Source organism: Silene latifolia, chromosome 8, assembly GCF_048544455.1.
Source record: "Silene latifolia isolate original U9 population chromosome 8, ASM4854445v1, whole genome shotgun sequence".
Taxonomy (NCBI): domain Eukaryota; kingdom Viridiplantae; phylum Streptophyta; class Magnoliopsida; order Caryophyllales; family Caryophyllaceae; genus Silene; species Silene latifolia.
In genome coordinates this window covers 82661854-82681813 of record NC_133533.1, presented here as the reverse complement: position 1 = coordinate 82681813, position 19960 = coordinate 82661854, and the positions used below count along the sequence as shown (strand labels likewise).

Here is a 19960-nt window from a genome sequence, read left to right as displayed (position 1 = left end):
GTGTTTGACTCACTTAGTTGGATGTAACTACTTTAATTAAATTCCATCCAAATTAATTACATACATTTTACACAAATATGTGACACATTAATATTTTAACTTCTGAATTCGATATGGCACTTAACAAATTGTTTTGTCTACAATCACTATTTCAAAGTAAGAGTGTCAACTTCATTGTTATTTTCTGTCTCAATTAAACTTTTTTTTTTTAAACAATGTCTGTCTCAAATAAGCTACTTATAAGAACAACTTATATGTAATCTTGACAGGATTTAAATTTAGATGATAAATACAAAATATTCATAATTTTATCAATTAGGCTGACCGCCATTTACTCACTTACATCTATATCACTTTCATTATGGTTGCTCTTATACAACTTGGATGCAGTAAGATAAATAAAAAAGTTAACCAAACCGAGGATCGATACCAACCAATATAGTTTATCCAACCTTCCATGGTTAATATCATTTGGTAACCAAGACGTTCTTTTCCTTACGATGTCAACAATTACAATACTTAAGTAATACCCAACAGCAAGGCGAAGAGAAGTCATCGCCGTCGAAGTAGTTCTTAAAGATTTGGGAAATTCTCGATAGTAAAATTCGACTTCACCTGGTAAATATAACGCCGATCCCGTACCCAACAAGGCCAACGGTAGAAATAGCCATATCACGGACATTGGGGACACAGCATTATGTTGATCCAATAGATTATGAGTCGTGATTAAATGTAATCTTTGGCGTTCTATAATAGCATAAGCAACCATACCCGCCATGTTAAAAAAATAACCGATTCCAACCCGTTGCAGAGGAGTTAAGGAAGAACAAAAGATTTTGTCCCATAATGGGTATAGAATGCGATCAAGTATAACTAGTAAAAATGATGTCCATATCAGCGCGAAGACATACACCGTTCCTGCTGGTATTTGGAAATGAGGTCCGACATGTCTATCCATTAATAGAGCTTGAACAGTGATTAAGTTGGAACCGACCGCGTAAATAGTGCTTTCAAGTAAACCTGCACCCCAGATTGCTAAGGGTTTCATCATTCTCTTTAGATCTTCCACTTCTTCTACACTACATAACCTCCATGATTTTTGGGGATCTACACTTGATTGAGTATCAACAATTTTTATTAAAGCGGCATTATTGAAGAATCTGCACAATATCACACCCGAATTCCATGATACACGCGACAAACTCAGAAAATACAATTTTAAAACAACTAGCAAGGCTAATACCACAATAATGTTATTCCTAGTGGTTCAAGAGCAAAGGGGGAGGGGGGTACATAGAAACAAGGGGTAGCATTCGCTAGTCGCTACCCCAAATCTCGAAAAAATAGTTAAAATGATTGATTTTTGTTACCCCAAAATATCTAAAGTACGGTTTTAGCAAAGATATTAAACTATAAGAAGAGATTTTGCTACCCCTGAATTTCGTTTCTGGCTACGCCCCTAAATTCAACAGATTCTACAAATTACGGACATGGAGATTTGACTTAAGCAGCATTCTCAGCAATATACTCAATACTACATACCTTAAGCCTGAGGTGGGAGCTCTGGACGTTGTGCTTTCGGAAAAGTATTCATGATCTTGTGTAGACAAATTTAGGTTGCGAAATGAAGCAACAACCACTCGACCAATGCTAACAAAAGGGCTTCCTCGAGGTATCAAACGTCTATAAAATGGTGAGCCAGACAAGAAGAGACCTATGGAAAAGATGTTAACAACAACAACTATCCCATAACCAATTGCCCAACTCACATTGTTTTGGACATAAACAATAAGTGTAAAGGCAATAACGAAGCCCATTTCAAATGAGAAAATAAACCAATTGAAGAACACTCTTTGATGCTCCTTTTTGTCAAATTGGTTTGCCCCTAATGACCCTAGTAAGTAACGAGTTCCGCCAAGCCCAATCACGGCTAGTGTAAGAGTCAGGTATAAGAATGCAGTTTGGGGAGAAGAAGCAGTTTTGCACAACAGGGTACTTGGATCGCACAAAGGAGGCCGCAACTGTGGAAGTGCTGCTGAAAGCGTGAACATTATCGCACCCTGTTAAACCAAAAGGGGGCTTTAATTAGTACAAGTAAAATATTACCAATGATGGGAAAAGCTTGAGCAAAAATGTTGGCTCCACCAATTTAGGTTGGGAACACATGTTTGAAAGGTATTGTGATTCGTGACACCCAAAGAAAACGGAAACATAAAATGTAAGCATAAAATGTTTTCTGACAATAAAATTATTTTAAGCATAAAATGTAAAGCTTACCAATAAGGAAATAAAAGCGGAAACAAGAATAAGCCAGTAAGATCCGAAAAAACTATCAGCAATGATGGCTGCGACAAGGGGAAAGAAGTTATAACCGCCAGCAGCGACATTATGGATTTGTGCCGAAGTGATAGGATCAATATTATACTGTTGAATGGCATATACGATTATATTTGCATACCATCCACCTGCTACTAGAGTCAATCCTGATACAGACCCTGTTACATTTTACAGAAATTTGATTTATTAGAAATTAAAAGTTCCACTAAAGTACAATTTTTTATTAAACAGGTCGGATTTGAATCGATTTCACATGTACTCGGGTTAGATATACATTCGGATGATTCTAAATATTATATCAGCAATCGCCACATAGAACAGAAGGTATTTTAGGGTACTTAGCGCATCCTATTTATTAAACAAACAACCACAATGTTGATGTGTAAGCCCGTTGTTAAAAGTGCATATTTTTATTTTTTTTATACAAGAGACCCACCCATGTTCTATCCTAATATTTCATTTAGAAAAATGAATTTGCTACGTATCATTGTTGTAAATTGTACATTATTAATTTCATTAATATTAATAACAAATATTATTGTTAAGTGAAAAATGATATAAAAAATAACATTTACTTAATAAAAACAATCAGTAAATAATCAATTTGTTAAATATCCCTTTGTTAATTTGACGGAAGAAAAAGAAAAAAAAAAGGACTTAAAATCGAAAAGGAAAAAATAGAAAATAGAACTACTACTAAAAATGATTAAAAATGAAAAAAAATAAAAAAGATACAAAAAATCTCATGGAACACAATATCAGTAAATCGGTCGTTCGATCTACGAAGTTGAGCTTATAAGTAAAACATTCACATAAATAATTTTTGAATCAGGTGCGAAATATTAAAATACTAAGATTGAGAAAATTATTAGGATTTTAGAAAGGCAAACAAACTAATTTTCTAAAAAAAATATCGAAAAAACGTGTTTATAAAATGCATACACAAAACTATTAATTGAAAATGGAGGATCGGTCATCTAGATGAGCTAGATCCATTAATATTATTATGTTTGAAATTCTTATAATCTACCCTTAACCAAATGGTTTGATTTAATTGAGGAATGAGGATGATCTTGAGTAAGGGATAAATAGGGATTAATGATTCAAAAAAAATTGAAAGAGAGAGTGAACTCATCGGTTAAAATAAATTAAGAAGAATTAAAAGTGGGGGCTAAATTGGTGGATGTTGGGTATAAATTATGAGAATCTGTAACAAGACGTTTATTTACAGTGAAAGAGTATATGTTAAATTTATATGGGGCGTGGGGCTTGGGTTTTTTAATGGTAATTATATGGGCTACATTTGTACACCAACAATATATATATGATCTCAATATTTCATGTATCCATTTTAGGTGATTTATTTAGTTACTTATTTAATTACGTGGACTAATTTGTACAAATAAGTTATACGAGGATCTTACACAATTAGATGATAATGTATATAGATCCATGTTCGGATATTGTACGTGAACCTAAAATGTATATTTTGACAAACTCATATATGGCCGGACTCAACAAAATTATACAATAAAATTTTATTTTATATTAAAAGAAACGAATTTTATAGTTATTTTATATTTTGTCTTATACAATACAAAAATATGCACCCTAGAAACATATTTAGCAATTGGTAAAAAAAATATGAGCATTTTTGTATGTATATAAAGAAAAAAAATCACATCAAATCGGCACCATAAATTACAGTAAAGTCATTAAAATGCAAAAGAAAAATAAATAATTGTACGGGTTTTAAACGATAACAAAAAGAGATAAAATATTGCTTGGTAATAATTGTATTATTTTGTGTATTAAATCATTTTAAATGTGCATGGGTTACAATTTTTATTGTCCTATTTGACTAATTAACGATAAGAAAAACGAGTTAAAATTTTTATTTAAAACGTGCAAAGGTGAAAATTTTTATTTTCTCGCTTTCATGGTTTCTACAAATGTACACGAGTTTGACAAAATGAAAAACGGGTTTAACAATTTTGGCGGGTTCAAATTGTTGTTTAATATAAGAAGTAGAGAGATGTTATTGCTTTAATGTAAAATTTTATTTGTAAAGATAATTAATTTAAAAGGAATATAGTTAGTTAATATTAAAATTCATCCTACCAAATTTATTATTTTGATATATTTTGAGCTAAATTGCAAAACTACACGGGTATATTATGTTTTGATTTATTTTGAATATAAGTTTAATTGTTAACATTACTATATCATTACTAGGTGATCAATTATGTACAAGCTCACTAAATCTAGATGAAATTATAACTCAAATTGCAAATCTTAAATATAACTTTGTTGAAAACTTCATAATTATTTGACATTAGGTGAACATAACAAAATTTAAAACAGCAACCCGTGCAATTTGCACGGGTTTAAAACTAGTTAACTACATTAGAGCACCCACAATAGACAGGTGGATTTCATCCTCTTATTTTTTCTCTTTCTTTCTATTTTTTTGACACCTCATTCTCTCTTTCATCCACCTAATTTCCCACTATCTACATCCTCTTCATTTCTACTACATCTTTTTTCCTCCACAATAGAGAGGATCCTCTTATATTATTTTTCTTATTATTATATTTATTATATTTATATTTAATATTATGGGTTACTTTATATTGTTTTAATAATTTAAAAATTAATAAAACTAATTTTAAAAAAAAGTTTGTGTTGCTAAATTTAAAAAATATATAAAATTCATAAAACAAAATACATCAAATTCATAATATAAAGTAAGATATAAAATTCATAAAACAAAATACATGAAACTTAACATTAAATTGTAATTCATATTTTTAGTCTATGTTTGAGCCTTGAAACATAGTCCATATATGTTCGAACAAATATGATGTACAATAATAATTAAAAGTATATTGAGTAATTTTTTTTCCATGATAAATAAAAATTATAAATTAAAATATTATCCATACGGCAAATAAACATTAGTTTGTGGGCACAAGGGCCTATGTCTCCTTTCCTCTACTTTCCTCTAAAAGTAGAGGAAGCACTCATCTTCCTCTATACAAGAGGACATCTAACATAGTTCCCACAATAGAGAGGATGTCCTCTTAAAGGAGAAAGAGGGTTAAGAAGAGGTTCAATCCTCTCTATTGTGGGTGCTCTTAGGACTGATACGTCGAGATCGGGTCAACTCCTTGTCATACATTGCATGACTTGTAAAAACAACTACTCCCTTGATTTCAATCAATTTTATTCATTTGTGAAATACATATAAGTTACCCCTTTCGTCCCCGTCATTTATTTATCTTTATTATTTGATAACAAGCTGATCAAATTGAAGGGATGTAAAGGATCAAATTGTTCATCAAAAGAATTTCCGAAATAGAAAGGTAACAATTAACAAAACACTCAAAATGAAATAGGTAAATAAATGACTCAGAGTGGAGGAGTATATTTTAAACAAATATATAGAAATGATTGGATGGGGGGAGTATGTTCAATGCTAAATAATTGTTATAAACAAATTTAAGTTTAAAAGCTCTTTTTTTTTGTTAAAATATGAAGCATAATAAGGTAAAGTAGACGAGGAGGAAAATTTAAAACAAAAATGGATACCTAAAATGAAGGGAAACGTAATCCATCCTCCTTTTTTCTTCGTAATATCAGTGGTGGTCGTATCACCATTGATCCTGCCTTCCTCAATTAGCATGATGCTTTCTTTCGAATAATGTTATGTGTTCATGATATACTATGTCTATACCTATATATACCCATCTTTTAATCTTAGTTCACACTTCATTGCTAGTTACCCCCGTCCTCATAAATAATTTATATTTGCTTTATTTTATAAGGGAAAAATAAATTAAATGTAAATTACTGACGAGACGAGGGAAATATATTATTATTAAGTACCCATTTGTCTCAGTTGTTAGTTTACACTTATTTTATTTCCCGCTCATAAAACAGAGCAAGTGTAAACTATTCACCGGTACAAAAAGAGTATATACATTATTTTAATTGCGATGAGGTCTCCTAAGAAGCAATGATTTATTAGGTTATGAAGAGAATTTTTATGATTTTAAGTAAAATTATTACCAAATTTAAAAATTAAAATGTTTTACTACAAAGTATTGAGAAATATGGTCATATATAATGTATGATAAAATAGGTATTATTATGTTCATCATGAAAATATGTGTTATCTTAATAACTTAATGAAAAATTGTCTCTCACAAATATTTGTGTGGTCCGTCATTAACATAACCATTATTGATTTAATAATAAGGTACTCCCATTACGTATTAGCGCAGTTGTAGGAGCATTGTATGGTAGCCCGTCGGTGGTTCATGGTTGTCTTTATAATTTAGAATGACAGGAGTTTTTGGACATTGTTTTTGTTGACTAATGATTATTTTTTTTTTATTAGGGGTAAAACCCAAAAGACCTACAGTGAGTAGGGTCCAAAAAGAACAACAAGCAACAAAGCAGTCTCAAAACAACAAACCACCATAAAGCAACAGACAACCAACACACAAATAATCAAAACTATCATAAACTATCTGCCTTTTGGCCTCCACTTCTCCTTCCACGATCTTATTGCTTTCCAATTGGTCAACCATTCTTCTAAAGAATACGGTATATTTTCCTTCCAAGCCTTGCTCCACAACCCGACTCGTAGTACCACCAAATCCCGCATACTAGACCAGGACGGGTCTTTGAGTTCGAAGACGGCCGCATTCCTTACCTCCCAAATAATAGTGACCACGGCAATGAAAAAAGTATCCCAAATTTGCTTCTCAAAACCCGCTAGATGTGCCCCATGCCAAAGTAGAAAGGCGTCATCAATTTCCAATGGACATACCCACATCATTCCCCATTCAGCACAAATCTCATTCCAAATATTCCATGAGAAACGACAATGTAGAAAAACATGATTAACAGTCTCCAAAACCTCACCACAAAATGTACACAACGACTCCTCAAATGTTAATGCCTTCCATTTGAGTACCCTATCTTTTGTCGCCACCCTTTTCCATAGTATTGCCCAAAGAAGCACTTCATATCTTGGGGGAGCAAGGTTTTTCCACACAAGGGGGAACCATTGTTTATGGTCCTCAGAGTTATATTTCATGTTATAGAATGCATCCACGAAAGACTTGGTAGTGAACATACCTGCTTTGTCAAAAGACCAAGAGTAATGGTCTTCCTTTTCTCTTACTGGCTGGAACTCCGCAATTTTGTTGACTAATGATTATAAGCATGCATTGACATTCGTCTTAACGAATGATTGACATTATTTTTTAGTATTCCCTTCGTTTTCCAAGCTATCACATTTTTGTTTTTATTCATTGACATTTGACTTGCTATTTATAAAATTGATAAATATTTTTGCCGAAATCGCACAAAGTTTTACTAAAAATGTTATAATGGTATGTATTTGTTAGTTTCAATATGTGTGAACAAATAATTGTTAAAAACACATGAATTACTTATACATTATTATTGCTTTTTTTTTGTTGAAAAATGAATGGCACTTCATGAAAGCATTTAAACTATAGAAAAAAAAGCCCTATTAGAAATGGAGAAAAGATCATTCATAAGAGCGATTGTGTTATTGATAGTTCGTTCGTTCGTGTTTGAAACAGTTACAATGATATCGCATTTATACTAGTCTAAAGATCCGAAGATAATAATCGTATCTTCTAATATTAGTAGCATAATATACTTTATTCTATAATACTATATTATTCTGATTACGGTATATTACAATATACTGTAATATCTTCAACATCCCCCCCTCAAACCCATGGTAATTTGTAAAAATTTCCATGGGTTTGCCAAACAAGGAAAGAAGAAAAAAAATCCAGTTCTTCTACCTTGAATCTTCAATCTTCGATCATCGGTGTACGGGAACGTCGTAGCTTTTCGGACCCGTCGAAATTCGAACAAAACGAGAACGTCGATTTTTTCGAACTCGTTGAAATTTCGAGATCAGGAACATCGCAATTTTTCGAACCTGATAAATTCGTCGAACTGGAAAATCATCGGTTGAAATTACTCAAAATCTTGCACACAAACCCACATCATTAAGGAATGTGCACCATAAGAAAATCCATTCCATGGACAACTCATGAATAAGAAAACGTACATCTATGACATGAATCACGTCCCATGATTCCGAGTTTCTTATTCATCAATGGAATTGAAATCGTTGTAAAAAGAATCGATTTTTTTTTTTTTTAGATGATAATAATATTGCTAGTATATCATTGGCCTACCGGCAGGCGGCAGAACGTCGTGTATTTAGGCCTCAAGAGCGGCTCTGATACCATATTAGATCGCATATGGGCCTGGGCCGCGCCCATCGAGGAGGAGGGAGTGTCCACTTTATAAGTCCAAGGAGGTTCCATCCCAAAACCAATTGTAATATACCGTAATCAGAATAATATAGTATTATAGAATAAAGTATATTATGCTACTAATATTAGAAGATACGATTATTATCTTCGGATCTTTAGACTAGTATAAATGCGATATCATTGTAACTGTTTCAAACACGAACGAACGAACTATCAATAACACAATCGCTCTTATGAATTATCTCTTCTCTAATTCTAATATGGTATCAGAGCCCAAGGTTTAGTCCTGGGTTGTGAAGGGAAGACGGGTCCGAAAAGCGACGACGTTCCCGTCCGATGAAAAATTGGGCCACTATTTAGCGGGTCCGAAAAGCGACGACGTTCCCGCCCGACGAAACAGGTTCGAAAAATTGCAGCGTTCCTGTCGATTAATCGAAAGGAGACCTTACATGTGAGGGGGCGTGTGAAGAATCACATGTAGGTCTCCCACATCGGAGAAATAGAGAAGAGTGATCCAACTTATAACCCAAGGGGCTACTCCTCCCATTGACAATTGGTTTTGGGATGGAACCTCCTTGGACTTATAAAGTGGACACTCTCTCCTCTTCGATGGGCGCGGCCCAGGCCCATATGCGATCTAATAAGCCCTTTTATGTAATGGTTATATTAAGATGTGGCAAAATTGACCGACCTGACGCCCGAATTGTGGGCCTGAGCATGACCCACAATCTGAATTGATCTCACTTAATGTTTATAGTTGTAAATTGACCATTATCTATAAAGTTAGATATTGGTTGGTGCGTGGTGACGACAGGACGGCGGTATGGTTGAAATGACAAGGGGGAATGGCGACTCGGGTGGCGGGTGTACGTGATGGTGGATGGGGAAAACATCGTTTGTAAGGGCATGTGTTTGTTGCGGTCGAGGAGATGACAAGGGGAATGGACTTGCTTGGTGGAAGGAAAGGGACGGTGGGCCGGAGGTGGACAACATGTCATTGACGAATGGAAAAGGGAGCGTGGAGGAAGAGGGTCGGGGAGCATGAAGGAAGAGGATCGGGTTTCATGAAGTGTTGCGAGGGAGGGATGTGACGGGGCAACCAAGTCGATCCGACGACTGATGGGCAACGCCAGTGGTGGGCAGTTGTTGGTGGTTGTGGGCGGATGTATGGGTGGGGTCGTACTAAGTTGTTTCAGTTTCTTTTTTTTTAATATTGTACAATAATTATTGTTGGTGGAAAAAAGAGAGTAAAATTTCCAAAAATGTACTGCTTTGGCAAAATGTGTACAAAAACGAACAATATTTCAACTTGCATCGCCATCCAGGCACCAGGTCGATATTGGGCGACCCCAAGAACAGTGAACTGTTGCGAATGTAGGCACTCGGCACCCCATTGAAAAGAGAGTAAATAATCATACAAACTCGATAAAAAGGGAATTCCAAACGAGGAGAATATTTATGCACTAATATCATATATGTCCATGTATCGTGAATTAATAGTGATATCATCGGCAGTAGTATGACTACTGTACACATACAACTTTGAAACGAGAAGGTAAATAACGAAATTGACTGCACCTATAAACGATACGAGCCAATATACCTTATCCACTCTCCCATGGTTAATTTCATTTGGCAACCACGTAGTATTATTTCGTATCACGTGAACAATAGCGCTACTTAGGTAATACCCAACAGCAAGACGAAGAGAAGTCATGGCGTTTGATGTCGTTCTAAGTGACTTTGGAAATTCTTGATAGTAAAACTCGACCTCTGCTGGGAAATAAAATGCAGTTCCAGACCCTAACAACGCCAACGGTAAAATCAACCAAAGAACCGACATAGGTGCCACAGCATTGTGCTCCATCAAACCATTCTTCTCAATTAAATCCAATCTTTTACTCTCTATCATGGCGTATGCAACCATACCAGAAACATTGAAAAAATAACCAATGCCAACACGTTGTAGCGGTGTCAATGATCGGCCAAGTACCTTTTCCGACAACGGGTATAGGAAACGATCAAGGATGGTGAGCAAGAATGATGCCCAAATTAGTGTGAAGACGAAAACACTCCCGGCTGGTATTTGGAAATGTGGGCCCAAATGCCGATCCATAACCAAAGCTTGAATTGTGATCAGACTAGAACTAACTGCATAAATGGTGCTCTCAAGTAAACCGGCTCCCCAAATGGTTAGAGCTTTCATCAATTTCTTTAAATCTTCCACCTCTTCCACCGTACATAAGCTCCATGATTTATGATGTTGAGCTTGAGCAACTTTTACTAAGGCCGCTTGGTTAAAGAAACTAAGGAAACCCATAAAAAAAACTATTAAAGACGATAATTCTAGATGACGGAGTTCATCAAAAACGATAAGGTCAAACATACCTAAGACTTGGACTAGGAGGTCTTTGTGGACTCTTCGACATGGTGCTCTCGTAGAAGTATTCATGATCTTCAGTTGACAACTTTGCCTTGCGAAGTGATGCGATAAAAACACGAGCTATACTAACAAAAGGACTACCTTGAGGCATCAAGAGACGATAGAATCGTGATCCAAACAAAAAAAGGGTTATGGCGAAAGCACTAGCAGCAACGCTAATGCCATAACCAATTGCCCAACTCACATTGTCTTCGACATAAACAATAACAGTGAAGGCAATTACCCAACTAGATTCAAAGGCCAAAACAAACCAATTGAAGTACACATTTTGATGCTCTACTCGATCGTATTGATCTGCCCCAATAGTTCCAAGCACAAATCGTGTTCCACCAAGCCCGATTATTCCGAGAACCAGGGTAATGTAGAGGAATGCATATTGGCTGCTAGAGGGTGTTGGACATACTCGAGTGCTTGTGTTGCACGGAAGAGGCCTTAAATGTGGAATTGCAGCTGAAAGGATGAACATCACTCCACCCTGCCATAAAATAACAAACCCTGATAAATGTAGAAGACTTTTTCATAGTTCAAAATTTGACTGGTACCTCGCGTATTCCATTTCAAATGGGATCAAACTGTCCAAGACTCATTATTGGATTATGATGGAATAAAGCAAAGGGTTAAGGATTCGTACATCCGACCGACCCCCTCTACCCCGCAATTTTAGGAGCCCTTGAGGCATCAGGTAAGGTGGTTGTATTGCATCCTCGCTTATTTAAACTCTCTTCTATTGTCATCTGCTATTCGAATGACTTCTTTTTTAGTGGACTTGACTTTATTTTACATTTTATATATTTGTTTATGTATTTTTATTGTAATGAATTTTAATTTTAATTTTAATTTTAATTTTAATTTTTAAAGATTATTGCTATTTGATTGTTTGTATCTAAGTTTCTTCGGAAAAAAATGTGTGCTTGTTGTTTTAAAACTTTCATCCATTTCCCTCTCTCTTTTTCCCTGTTCTTTTTCTCTCATGTTAGTTTGTGTGTGCAACCAGTCACAAATGATCTCGAACAATGATTCACGTCAGCTCACGCCAAATCATTTTGGGATTAAGGGTATGTATTGTTATCGCATCTTACAATAGTTTTAGAACTTTTGTTCATGGTCTAGGTACATAGATAGCTGCTCCAACAGAGCACATAAAAACAAAAATTTCAAAAACATGCATCAACCAAGTCTTTTATTCGTATGTTGAAAAATTTTAGGAACTAGTTTCAAAAATCAAAATTCTATCTCACATACAAAATTACTCCGGCCGGCACAATTTTACTCGTCAAGCCTCTAGTACACAATTGATGATCACTTCTACAGACAGTTTTATTGCTAATTGGCTTCAAACACAAGTCATGATACGTCCGCTCAACAATTTCAACACCTTAAGCTAACTAACATCTACCAAGCCCTCTATTTGTGCAAAAGTAATATAGTGAGTCTTACCAGTAAAGAAGCGAATGCAGCGACAAGAACAACCCAGTAAGACCCAAAGAAGGTATCAGCGAGTATCGCTCCAACAATGGGAAAGAAGTTAACGCCACCACCAACAACATTATGGATCTGCGCAGCTGAGATAGGTTGAACATTGTATTTTTGAATGGCATATACGGTGATATTTGCATACCAACCACCTGCTGCTAAAGACAGTCCCATTACTGTCCCTGTAAGTAATCATCAAATTCTCTTAGATTTTGAAATTACTGAACAAAAGGGATTAATCAATATTTACCTATTCTGTTAAAGCAGTTCCCTGAACTATAAACGTCACAAGCTTAATTATTAAAATGACAAGCTCAGATATTTACCTATGATGAAAGGGAAGGTAACCCATCCTCCTTTGCCCTTGTGATTAAGGGTGAGTAAGGCTCCAGCTTCACGATCACGAATATGCCCAAATTCTTCTCGAGTAGGTACCCGTTGAGAAGAATTCATGATCCTAACTCTGTCAATATTATTGCATTGCACTGTCATAGCATGTATACATTTAGAGACAACAGGGGAAGGAACTAACTGTATACCCCATATTGGTTGTCTTTAGAATTTAAAAACATTTTTAAGTATTAATTACACCACGTTCACACCATAGGACATGCCTAGTAATATGGTTGACTTAGTTACTGGATCTTGTTTCTAACTTTCTATCTACAGAAAGCTGCTGAGTTTTCTTTTAAGCAGGGGACAATGGCTGACATTATTCTGATGTCTTGGCTTAAAAAATAATGAAAATTAAATTACTCTTAATTTTGTATTCATATGTACCAAAGAAAAAAAAAACCGTATTCATTCATGATCTGGCCTTTCGACCTACAGTACCAGAAGTTTGTTAATGGGGTGAACCCATTATCAGTATCTTGCGGACTATCATAGGACAATCAACAAAAACAGTACCAGAAGTTTCCATTTACAGACTTCATACCTGTGCTGCACTGCCATCTTTAATCCTTCGGCTCATTAGCTACATAACAAAACAGAATCCAACTTTTCAGTTCATATACAGACTACAACCATATTACCCAATGACTTGTACTCAGCTCAGTGATCGAAACCACAAAGATTGATTCTAAGCATCAGCTCAGTGTTGGCCTTCACCTCCAAGAGCTAATATGGATTCCACTTGATAATATTTTGAGAGTATTAACCCGAGTGTTCTTGCCTTAACAGGTACTGCCTCTCTTGGAGATCATATCACAGGAACAGAGATATCTTGCCAAATTTAGGACCAACGCCGCATCCCCATGCCTAGTCAATGGTTGGACTTCTGAGACACAAGTATACGGATATTTGGTATACTACATATGATGCATAATAATCAAGTAAACCCGTTGAGGGAGAGCAATCTTCAGAAAACAGCCAACTCAATATCAGACGAGCCTCATAAGAATAGAATTAAATCTCAGTTTTGGTCGCAGTTGCAGTATCGGGTTTCACCTCAAAGTGTGGTCCAATGGTACGGTAACGTCCATAACCTTGATAATTTCATCGTGAATTGCTGTGGCAGCCAGCATTTAAAACCATACTCCCAAGTCCAAAGTCCCAACAACAAAGCCATTGTCCAAACTGAGGGATTGGCTAACATGAACCATAGTTCGGAACAATCCAAATGGAGATAAACCTTACACGTTTAGGGATTAAAGAAAAAGGGACTTGAATAATTAGACAATTGTGCCTCGGTGTCCCCACCAACAACAAGAATCAAGAATCTGCTCAACTTGCTGGAATCGAAGTGTTAAATAACAAGACGATGAAGAGAAGTTAGCATAATTGAAAACAGGGTTTGAATTATTATGAAAATAAAATAGAGAAAATATAGACCAAAAACAACAAAACTACGAGGGCAATGTGCACGAAACTGATGGATGCCTTTCATGTACCAACTGAGTATAGCACGATAAAGATTTGATAAATCAGAATTGACAAATGTTAGCAATAGGTGCAGAGGCTCCTACCATCTATCTATGTGCTAGGCAAGTCATCTTTATTCAACCATAAAAAATCCAGGCACAATTAAGTATTAACAACAGAGACACTGTTCAGAACAACACACACAGACCGGCTATACTCTCCTACCAATGGACCCCATGCCAGCAAATTTTTGGCAACAGCACCAAAACTTGAATGATCAATCAGACATCCATTTGAGTGTCTGATGCAAAGTTAACTAGTAAATCATTTAAAACCATCTTGGAATCTAGTTAGTGTGAAACATTAAAAGATTACGAAGGGGAACGAAAAAATAAGAAGGTAACACAAAGCACAGGCTGATGATCTAACAGCAGAAACATAACTGGTTGTGTGGAAGACCGCAAGAGTTACCCAGATTTTATAGACAAACTATGTTACTTACCCATGTCCAAAGTTGACCCTCAGATATGGATATGGTACACACTGAGACAATTCATATGAGGCCGAAAACATGAGGATTTCCATTAGAAAGAGCCACGACTGACGCAGCAATGTCAAATACTTCCAACAGAGACCAAATAACATAACATAATAGCACATCAGCCAATTGCCAAGGCCAGTTACTGCAATGCTCTTTTTTCAAGCTTGATGCAGCGGTGCTTTGAAGAATGACCAGAAAAACAGAAATACTGGACAGATAGGATGGACAACTGTACGACAATATGAAAATTTGTGGGTTACAAATGAAATAAATCACCTATTCTGTATAAAGAGAAGAATCTGGCACCCAAGTGCAGATGCACAAGTAAAACATTAGAACAAAAGTAGATGACACTTAACTCATGGAAGTTACAGCAAATAAGGAATGGGAAATATGAGGCAGCATCAGTATGGAAATTGCTGGTCCTACTAAATCAGCATAGTAGATAACACAGTAAAAAAAGATAAAATAAAAAAATAAAGCGCGCTTTTTTATGCATCTTTGCTGGGCAAAAATAGGCTACAAAGATCGCTCGCCTGAACAATAAGAGGGACTACTATGCAATTAAGCTCAAACTTGGGCAATGAGGGAAAACAAGATTAACTGAAAGGGTACTAGTCATATCGTTTAATGCACCATATACATGTTAACGCTCAGTTTGTCCGCAAAGGAAAGACAACACCGGCATAGACCTGAATGATCTAGACATAAGAAAGATCCCATATTGATTAGTTGGTAACAATGAATTCCTTCTTATCCTACTAAAGAAAGTACAGATCAATAAATGAAGTTACAATGAATCACCTGAAACCAATCAGACAAGTAACTGATAAGTTACTATACTACAGGTGTCAAACCTCTACTGTTGCTAATGAGAATGGCACACCAACTTCCTAACTTAAGCTGACCTTTCCTAATCCTACACACACTGATATACAACATTGGATCTGCTCAAGCAGCTAAACCTAACAATACTCCCAACCCGAGCTAACACAACGCCCAGAAATAGACCTTAAGAAGTTATTGACTGACTGTACATCACATATCAGGATCCATCATTGGTACATCTTTGCTTCTAATGCGAGCTACGAGTGATTCTGCACTACAACATAATCCTCTTTTTCCAACTAACCGCAGTCCAAACTGCTGATTTAGAATTTTTAACCTATCCGCATCACCATCCACCTTGCTTAGTTCCAGGGCTTGATACCTGGATAGCAGACCATACAAATACAGACAACCATTTTCTAGTTTCTCACTGTGGAACTCAACCCTTAATAATGAATGAGATTCAGGATCATCTGATCCTGGATCAAACAATACAGAGACATTCCCAAATCGTAAGTCGGGTTTCGAAAATAGATTATCCAAATCTTCACTGCCCTCTGAACTATCTTTAACTCCTGCATCATCATCAGCAAGATTTGGTGACCTCCTCTTGGCGGCACGTAGTATATTGGCAGCTTCCCTCATACCGCTTAGAAAAGCGCCATGCATGGTGGCAGGATACTGCCGGTTAGTAGCCTCTCCGGCAAAGAAGACCCTCCCGCTCCCAATGGGTTCGGCTAGGATATCGTAATCATCCCCAGACGCCCCAATTGCTACATAAGAGTAGGAGCCATACGTGAACCGGTCTTGTCCCCACCGGGTGCAGACTGCCTGAACCGGGTCAGGAACATCCACACCCTTTGGGTGAAATATCCCCCTCAAGATGTCCATAACCCTCTCCACGGAATCCACTGGAGACTTCTTCTCAAACTCAATGGCAGCCTCCCCAGCTACAAGGGCCACCAGCAAGGGCCCACCGGACACAGAGGAGTAGCTATAGAACAAAAAGAATTCACCCCTACTAGCAGGATCTTCGGACAAATGCCCAAACGTGTCGATATCTCCACCCCAAAAGTTGTATGGAAATAACATGGCAACCTTATTCAGCAATCCAAACCCTAACCTTTCAATAGCATCCCTCTTCTTCTGAGGCAAAGGAGGCACAAACTCAATATCATCCCTTTTTAAAACCCCTAAAGGCACGGTACAAAGCACCATGTCAGCCCTAAACTCCTGCCCACCAGCACAAACCAACACCCCATCAACCCCATACCTAATAGTCTCCACAGTCCTATCATAAAAGATAGGCAAATCCTCGGCCAACGCTCGAATAAACCTCTCATTCCCACCGGGAATAAAACAATGATCCCCACCCATCTCATACGGATCATCTTGATCCCAAAACGCCATAGACAAACTGTTCAATAACGAAGCATTAGCATACTCCAAATTGGCCAAATGCCAATTAAACAACATCCTCTCAACGACATCACTACTCCCAACACTAAAAACCTTCCTAAACGCCTCCAAAGCAGTCCCTAACGAAACATCGACACACTTAATCTCCTCCATCATAACCTGCCTAAGCTTACAAACCCTATCTAACAACTTATTAAACACAGTCTCAATCCTAGAATCAACCTCGCTATCAACAGCGCTACCATCAGGCAAATAAAGAGGGCAAATATCCCTAACCTTATGCAACGGAAACCCCAATTGCCTAGCCAAAACCCCGAGCGGGTTCCCATTAATCCCCGTCAAGACACTCCCCCCTAAATCAGCCGCACCCACGACCCCTCCCCCTTCCATCTTCCTTGTCCTAACCCGTCCCCCAGGGCGCCCCCTCCCTTCCAAAACCACGACCTTAAACCCCATCGCCCTCAGCTGACGTGCCGCACACAATCCCGCCAGTCCCGCCCCAACCACCACGACATTAACATCAGCATTGCCAATGTTAGTAGAAAGAGTAGCGTTCTTGATATCCGGGGCAAGGCCGAAATTGACGAAGCCGTGGGAGACGAGGAAGTCGAAAGCGGGATCGACAACTGGGAGAAGGTGTGGGGCGACGGAGGGGAGGATGTGGGAGGGGGTTAAGAGGGTTTGCACATCGGAACGCCAGGAGGAGAGAATGAGGTTGCGGACGGAGATGTAGTGAGATTGAAGCGGCGAAGAGAGGGTTGGGATGACGGAGGCGTGGATTTCGTCGTCGGTAAGGGAGTCAACTGGGAATCCGACGGATAGAGCGATGAGAGCGTGGAGGTCGAGAGGAGTTGGTGCGTCGGTTGTTGTGGTGGTGGGTGCGGTGGTGGTGTTGCGGCGACGACGTCGGCGAGGGAGAGTGAGATGGTGATGATATGAGGAGGAAGAATGAGGGCGGAGGACCATGGAGATTGTGCCACCGGGGTAATGTTTGCGTTTACGGCGGCGTTTAGATATTTCGGAGGTGGTGGTGGTGGTGGTGTCGTCGTCTGGGGGAGGTGGAGTGGGTGGGTAAAGGGGGTTTGATGGGGTTGAGACGTCGTCTGAGGTGACGTTTGCGGCGTCATTGGCAGTGGTGGTGTTGGCTTCGGCTTCGGCGGAGGCATCGTTCGGTTTGTTGTCGAAGGTGTCAGGGATGGGAGGAGGCGGAGATACGGGAGAGGGCGGTGTTTGGGTGGACGGGTCCATGGGAAGTGCGGTGAATTGGAGGGGCGGACACTAGACAGTGATTATAATTAGGTTTGTGTATAAGACTTTATTATTGCATTAATGCACATGAGATGGGTTCAATTTGAATTCTCTCGAGTCTAGACTAACTCAATTTGGTACTTTTTTATTACCTTTAAGCATGTATTATATAACTGGTTGTATATACAACTTAATTAATGGAATTGAGTGTTGTTATAAAGTTGTCGAGCTCTATTAACAAAATTTTCGAGTTATGATACAAAGTTATTGAGTTTAACAGAATAATTATTAAGTTCAATAATTTCGCAAAATAAATTCAATATAATCAGTAAAAAAGGCTTTCAACAACTTTGCGTAAGAGCTCAACAATTTTGAAGCAGTTGTATAATGTTTATTATACAACTGGTTGTAGGATAATATTTGTGTTTAGAGCATGTGCATCGGTTGTTTTTTGGTACCCTAAATATTGCCTCTCTTTTTTAATGGGGAGACCCATGAATGTGAGTAGTGTCCCAATAAATGGGGATGTCCATGATGGGCCAAGAAAAAATAGGGAAATTGGCAAGAAGTAATTGTGAAATGAAAAGGGTAGATAAAATAGTTAGTGGAAAGTGATGTTGGAAACAAAAACAAAAAAGATTTGGGGCACCCCATGAATGCATATGCTCTTAAAGCTTTAACCCAACTTTTCTTGTGTGACGGTCGGTAGAAAGTGACTACTATTTTTATAAATACCGACCATTTTTGGTTAAATATTCATATTCATATATGATTGGTTCATAATCAATGAGGGCATATCATAAATCGAGTAAATCCGCCTTCACCAAGGTTACACTATTTATAGGGAACAGACCCCACCTACAATGATCGACAAACTCAGGACTGATATGAGCAAATTCATGTGCAACCGTATTCAAGTTTCTACGACAAATAAAAAAGAAACAAACTCAAAATGATTACCTAATGCTGAAATATCCTCGTAAACAAGAAAGATGTCACTGGGACCCACCTTATGTGTTCCTCAAATCTTCCATAACCAACGCATAGCCCCCCTCGATAACAATCCTTTTAATGCCACCTTTCAGTGTTTCTGGTAGCCCGTTTAGAACCGCCACCTGCTCTGGCGTGGTAGGATGCATCACCTTTTTGCTTGAATCATCACTCCTCACTCCATCGATCCTTCATCATCTTTAATCATCATCCTCAAGCTCATTCTCACTCTCACTCCCGCTCCCACTCCCACTTCTTCCACAACCCCGCATCAACATTAATATTTTTTGTTTCCATCCCCGGTTTCAACCATCTCGCCGCAATATTCTCACTCACACTTAAGTGTCGCCTCCATCAGCTTCGTCAATATGGTCGGTCCTCTTCGCCGGCGAGCACTCCATACACCACCTCATACAAGATCTTGTGGTTTTATCCACACGAAAATCCTCGTCTTTAACCATGTCATGACAACTTTTAGGGCCG

The 19960-nt window shown here is 37.6% G+C and overlaps 4 protein-coding genes across 6 annotated transcripts; all 4 read right to left on the bottom strand.

Moving 5' to 3' along the window:
- Positions 1 to 297: 297 nt before the first annotated feature.
- LOC141594438 (protein NRT1/ PTR FAMILY 2.7-like) lies at positions 298 to 6028 on the bottom strand. Its single transcript, XM_074414466.1, has 4 exons — positions 5929 to 6028; positions 2278 to 2495; positions 1543 to 2060; positions 298 to 1160 (listed from the first exon to the last, which is right to left on the bottom strand). The coding sequence occupies exons 1-4, from the start codon at positions 6020 to 6022 to the stop codon at positions 332 to 334; spliced, it is 1659 nt and encodes a 552-aa protein (XP_074270567.1). The 5' UTR covers positions 6023 to 6028; the 3' UTR covers positions 298 to 331.
- An 840-nt stretch (positions 6029 to 6868) lies between these two features.
- On the bottom strand, positions 6869 to 7444 carry LOC141595433 (uncharacterized). Its single transcript, XM_074415399.1, has one exon. It carries the CDS (start codon positions 7442 to 7444, stop codon positions 6869 to 6871), a length of 576 nt encoding a protein of 191 aa, XP_074271500.1.
- Positions 7445 to 10100: 2656 nt separating this feature from the next.
- On the bottom strand, positions 10101 to 15715 carry LOC141597016 (protein NRT1/ PTR FAMILY 2.7-like). 3 transcript variants are annotated; one of them, XM_074417318.1, is made up of 6 exons: positions 13699 to 15715; positions 13526 to 13607; positions 12915 to 13051; positions 12553 to 12770; positions 11061 to 11590; positions 10101 to 10978 (listed from the first exon to the last, which is right to left on the bottom strand). In XM_074417318.1, exons 2-6 carry the CDS (start codon positions 13540 to 13542, stop codon positions 10129 to 10131), a joined length of 1752 nt encoding a protein of 583 aa, XP_074273419.1. In that variant the 5' UTR covers positions 13543 to 13607; positions 13699 to 15715; the 3' UTR covers positions 10101 to 10128. The 3 variants fall into 3 exon arrangements, with proteins under 3 accessions (XP_074273419.1, XP_074273420.1, XP_074273418.1); XM_074417319.1 differs by having other exon boundaries at positions 13526 to 13564; positions 13763 to 15715; XM_074417317.1 differs by lacking the exons at positions 13526 to 13607; positions 13699 to 15715 and having other exon boundaries at positions 12915 to 13144.
- Positions 15697 to 18584, bottom strand: LOC141597015 (lysine-specific histone demethylase 1 homolog 1). Its single transcript, XM_074417316.1, has one exon. It carries the CDS (start codon positions 18485 to 18487, stop codon positions 16031 to 16033), a length of 2457 nt encoding a protein of 818 aa, XP_074273417.1. The 5' UTR covers positions 18488 to 18584; the 3' UTR covers positions 15697 to 16030.
- Positions 18585 to 19960: the final 1376 nt, after the last annotated feature.